Source organism: Oryzias melastigma, linkage group LG8 (assembly GCF_002922805.2).
Source record: "Oryzias melastigma strain HK-1 linkage group LG8, ASM292280v2, whole genome shotgun sequence".
Lineage (NCBI taxonomy): Eukaryota > Metazoa > Chordata > Actinopteri > Beloniformes > Adrianichthyidae > Oryzias > Oryzias melastigma.
In genome coordinates, this window is record NC_050519.1 from 15403490 (window position 1) to 15409489 (window position 6000).

Consider the following 6000-nt stretch of genomic DNA (forward strand, 5'->3'; position numbering starts at 1 on the left):
CGCATCGAAAATTAAACTAGTTTAATTTTGGCTTTGGTAGCGACATATTGGTAGGTTTTACTTGACAAACTGGTTCAATTTCGATCATAAAGGAGAAATTAGAATTAGAAAATCTAAATTCATGAACTCTTTCTATATTAACACCATTCCATTTGAACTTAAGATCTTAAGTGGAATTTTTATTACTGAACAACTTAAACTTTGTTTTGTTTGAATTGAGAGTTTGTTTCTATTGAACCATTTCTGAAGTAAAATGATTTCTTGCTCAATAGTAGAAACTAATGCATTCAAATTTTCCCAGAACAAAAAAAAAATGGTGTCGTCTTCAAACAGAACAAATAGCAATATTTTTGATGCATCACAAAGATCATTAAAAAAAGAAAAAATGTTGTCCCTGTACTGAGCCTTGTGGAATACCAAAATGTATTTTTGGGTGTTTTGATAAATGTCCTGCATGTTCCACATACAGCTGATGATTGTCTAAGTAGCTAATCACCCACTAAAATGCAACACCTCTAATACCAGATTGAAGTTTGGCAAACCAGATGTGATCAATTGTGTCAAAGGCCTTCTTTAAATCAATTAAAACACCAATTGCATATTTTTTTGTCTTAATTCTGTAGTAATATCTTCAGTCATTTTCACTAATGCTAAAGCAGTTGAATGATTATCTCAAAAAACAATTTCGATTGTCATTTAAAAGATAATATTTTTCCATGAAATTATCAAACTTTTAAAATTAATGTCAATGATTAGTATCAAGTATCCATGGGAGGTGACAATTCATGGAGTGAAATAAAATCTGCCTCCTCGGGGTGTAAATCTGTCTTTTGTTCCCACAGAAAAATAGCAACCTTCCATCCAGTGAATGGAGGATTCAATCTCAGCCGACTGTGCATATCTGCACATAAACACTTTGCATTCTAGTATTTTCCAGTGACCCCTGTCCCCTGAAATTAAAAGGTTTCCAGTACAGCTGTGAATAAACTGTCCCATGTGAGAGTTCAGGCTCTCGACGCAGAAAGCTGCAGCTGTCCAGCACAAAGTGAGGGCAATAGATGGGAGTGGGCACTGTGGGAGGATAGAATTACTTTAGCTGAAGTCCACATTCACGGAAAAAGAGGTCGTAGGTTCAAAGGTTGATAATTTTTTAATGCATGATTGCACAATGAGGAGGGGGGAATTTTAATTAGATGCTCGTCAAAAAAATGGGGAGGACTTCTGCTCCTACCAGGTTATGATGAATTAATTAATTTCCTGGATTCACTAAAGCTTAAACAATTAAAGATTGAGGACATCAAACAGGTGGGCTCGATGTAACCTCTACTGCACGTATGAAGGACAATGAAGGATCACTTTCAACTGAGTAACCTGGACTGTATTTAGCCTGCGGCATTTGCACAGAGAATAATGATAAATGAAGCAGGCCTCTTTACCACATTTAGATCATGTAACAGCTTTAAAATGGACAAATGCTTCTTGACTCTGTACCTCAAGGCTACAGAGTCGTCAAATTCACGTTATATAAACATATTATGTCATAAGAGTCACATGGATTTCAACCAAGATTCATGCACCGTCATTGAAATATAACTATATGTCTGAACTTGTCCAAAAATACAACTTTTTTCATAAATATTTTGCTCTCATGGATTCTTTTGAAATGAAAAAAAAAATGGAATTAAGTGGTTTGGTTCTTTTGACTTTCCATATGAGACATTAAAAAACCTTATTTCTGATATAATTTTCTACACAGACTGCAGATCTTGAAGTAACTATTCATAACTGCTCATCTGTGAAATAAATTTAATTTTTAACATGTTTTTAGGCATTTTTTGATGATGGAAGACACATATAAAGAAAATTATGGCATTTGTGAGTATTTACTTATTCAAATTGTGGTAAATCAAGCGAGAGAGAGAGTGTAAACAAAGAGCTCTCAGTTATGAGTGATGGGACTTAAAATTAACAATACACGCTTAATTATAATTGAAAGACCACTTGGAACGCTTTTATGATAGATCAAAAAATGATCAGAGTGGATCTTTAAATTTTTATAGATTGCAACAAATGCTGTTTTAATTCAGCATCCATGTGTCTAAAACAGACCCAACAGAAATCCAGGCTAAAGGATCAGGGAGATCAGCCAATCATAGCTGGCGAATTAAAGGAGGGTGGAACATAAGACGAGTGCAAAATCATCCCTTGTGATGTAACAGTGAAACCACTTATATTTGATTTATTAGCACAGTTGTGCATGATGTAATTTCTGTCTTAATATAGAAACAGTAATGCGGCAATTTATGCACGTTGAACAAGAGGATGTGCACGGCAGAAAACCAGGAAGTCTTGATAATAACGTCCCTCCTTCACCTGACTTCATAAGGCCAAGTCAAAGGCAGGACATTCCCAGAATGCATTTCAGAGGGGTCAATAGGCTAATTATAGCACATCAGCCAATGGCAGATTGAGGAGCTGTGCTCCATTTCTGAGAGCAGCTGGGTCCAGTTTCATGGCTGAGACACAAACACAGCACTTGCAGAGGTAAAATAAGACCAAACGGACAGGAATTCACTCTTGTGACCCATGTATGTGAGGTGAGGCCCTGTCTTCTTTCTTACCAACCTTGAAGGGTGTTTGTCATATGATGGCTTTACCTGGTGGGGGGCAATGCCATGTTTAGGAGTCCCCATGCATGCACTCATCATAACTGGAGGGGCAGTTGTAAATCCATCATCTCCAGCTGACACCACAAACGGACCACCACCATCCTTGGGCATAGTGTACAGTAACTGAAATGATCTACAGGAATGCACTGTCCTGTCCCACTAACAGCTCCAAACCAGCCTTACAGTAAACACTCAGGCCTGTCTTCACATGAAAAACCAGTGCAGGCATCTCTGCTTCAATTATGCACCAACACTGTACTCCTCTAGATATTGGAAAGCACACATTCCTGATATTTATGTAACCCAGTATCAGTTCCTGCACGGCTATAGCAGAGAATATGGTGTACCCTGCTGTCCAAACCACCCCTCTGATTAAGTAATGCCGTTAATAAACCATGAGCAGACCGAAGCGTGGTTCTCGCCTCGGTGCAAGAGTGTGCTTTCATTTTGGCACCCTGGGGCTGAAGCCTTACCTATTCGTAAATGCATCTGTGCAGATGCCAAGGAGCATGAGTTTCATTTTGCGGATGAGCCCTTTGGGAAGTAAAGGAATGGTGCAAACCCTAGAAGTACTTTACCACACCCTGTTGGCACAGACACACAGTTTAGGATCTGTAGTAGTTAGCAAGAATCAGTGTTGATGAAAACTTAACTAACAATATATATTAAATATATGTATGTAATATAAAATATACTCATTGACTGACCATACATATTTAAAGCTCTATTCAAAATCAGTAAGTCAAAAGAAACATTTAATAATATCTTTTTTAAAAGTTTTCTTTTGAAACTTTATGCTTGACCTTTAACCTTATAAGGTCCACTACACTAAAGAATTTACAGAAAATTCATTTTTTTATTAAGATGTTTTTTTAAACCCATTGAAGAAATCCACAGTTGTTTTTGCAAAATCTTTTTAAATGACATATAGATCATATCAATTGTGATATATTTGGTGATTTGGTAAGTTTTTGTTCACAATGTTAATTTAACATGCAAAAATAATGAGTTTTTAGGAAAAAAAAAGCACCTTATTTACCCACTGTCTCAAATTTAATACACACATTTTAAACATAGTGTGCCTGTACTACAAAGTATTAATTATCAACAAATTTTACATTATTTCAATACAGCAAGTAGTTATTTAAAAAGTTAATAACAATAGGTTAGTTTTTCTTACCGCAAAGTTTTGAAAATTAGCCTAACTTTTTTCCCACCAAAAGTTTCATAGAGGCAGCCATTTTGAAATGAGCAGGAAAAGTCTTTCTAATCTACTGCCTCTAGTGGAATGATGATGAACTACAGGGCAGAAAACATGGGCCAAGCAACAGGTTTTAAGGAAAGTTTTGGTCATGCCAATGTTATAAGGGTCCCAGTAATGTGTGAATCAAATATGACATGAATGGTTAAATATGGGGTTAAAAAATAAAAAAAATAATAATTTAAAAAGTCTGACAGATAATCTGAGGTGTTTTTCTTGCTTTGACTATTTACCTGTCTGTTTGCCAGCAGAAAAAAGTAAATAAATAAAGAAGCCAAGCTCAACTTTGTGACAGATGGACGAAATAGAAGAATAAATTTAGTGTGTGAATGTAGATCACTAAAATTGATTTAGTGTACAATTATTTTTTCGTAAGCCTCTTTACAAATGAGTTCCTTGGATTTGGCTAAACAAATTCAACAAAATAAATAATGTTTTGACTTAAACATTAGGAAGGCATTTATTTCTGTAGGAATAAAATAATCATCAGGTGTCTTGACATATATATAATAAACAAAATGATACATTATTAAAGCATCTAACATAATAATGTACTGGTTTGACACAATAAAATGGATATGTGCACGTTGACAGACCAACAGGATCAAGGATAGTCATATCTGGGGCATGGAGACCTTGAATAAGCCTTTGTTATGTCATTTAATTAAATCTTAGCTAATGGAAAATGATACTGATATTTCTGATGAGGTGCCTACAGCACCAGATCCTCTCACATTAGAGGACATCACAGCCAGACGGCTCTGAGTTTCCACTGTAGAGATTCCTTAAGAACCCTCTAGTGGTTTTAAATTAAACTGCAGATTAACATACCAAAGTGGTTTCTAAAAGAAGTACTAAAAACTTCAGTCTATGTCAAAACACTTTACCTGTTGAATGACTAACTGACACAAAGTGTTTATAAAGCTATAGTTACCCAAATAGTGAGCAGATGCAGGATTATTCTGACCATGTACAGATCCTTTTTTACCGACAAAAACCTTTCTCAGGTGTGCAAAAATATTTCTGCTGCTGTAAATTAAATAATTTAAAGTTATTTTTTAAAGCATATGCAACTTTTTTTTAGATCGGGAGAACTGAATATGATAACAATAAAAAAAAAGATGATTTGTGTTTTTCTAGTTTTAGTTACAAATGCACACAATTTTCACATGTAAAATGTTATTGCATGGGTGGAAAAATTGGGACATTTAAAAAACTTTCTTTGTAGAAAAATAGAATTCCTTTAACTACTGTCTTGGGACCAAAGAAAAAAGGAGATATTTTACAAAACCCTTTTATTTTAAAACAACGCTAGTAAAGATGGAATTAATTTTCCAAAATAAAAGGTATTAAAAAAGCAACCACACACATATGCTTGGAAAGTGTTTAACACAAATTAGTTAGCTTGTTTTTGTAAACATCATAAATTAGAGAAATCCTGTTCCTTTTTGTTGTTCAACAGTCTGGTGTTGCTTCACAGTTTCCTTCTTCCTGCTCGGCGGGGGCATCGCTAACACAGGTGTTGACGACCATTGTTTCGTTAGCACTTGCACTAGGGTTTCCTTGGTTACAATTGTCACTGCTGGGATCGTTGTCGTGATTCAGCTGCGCGTATTCCACGGACACCTGCGGGATAAAGGGCTCTCGTAAAAGTCAACATTCATTGTGGCTAACGCTAGCTAAACACCACAAATGAGAAGATGGTATATGTTCATCTTTCAAACCATGTTGATACAGTTAGATGCTAGCATTTCTGAGTAAAACATTTCAGATGAACTAGAATTGTTATGTGTACTATATTTTTCTCCCTTATAGGGCGCACCGGATTATTAAGCATACCATTAATGAGTGGTCTATTCCTGAACTTGTGTCATTTATACGACGCACCAAACTATAAGGTGCAGCGAGTGAAACAAAAATAAAAAAGACTAAAACTCTGTACGTCAGTAAGACTTTTTTTTTAAAACTACTTTCACAGTAACTCTAGAAAAGGGGTGTCAAACTCAATCGCACAGGGGGGCCAAAATCCAAAACATACCTTAGATAGTATGGAAGCCCAAACTGTTCTTA

At 35.5% G+C, this 6000-nt stretch overlaps 1 protein-coding gene across 2 annotated transcripts in view; it reads right to left on the minus strand.

The window, feature by feature from the left end:
* Positions 1-3943: 3943 nt before the first annotated feature.
* pecam1 (platelet/endothelial cell adhesion molecule 1) overlaps positions 3944-6000 on the minus strand; it is a 9747-nt gene continuing 7690 nt past the window's right edge. For both annotated transcript variants that reach the window (XM_024272545.2, XM_024272544.2), the window contains one exon: positions 3944-5556. In XM_024272545.2, the coding sequence (XP_024128313.1) occupies positions 5386-5556 (171 nt within the window). In that variant the 3' untranslated portion in view covers positions 3944-5385. The remainder of the gene's footprint in view (positions 5557-6000) is intronic.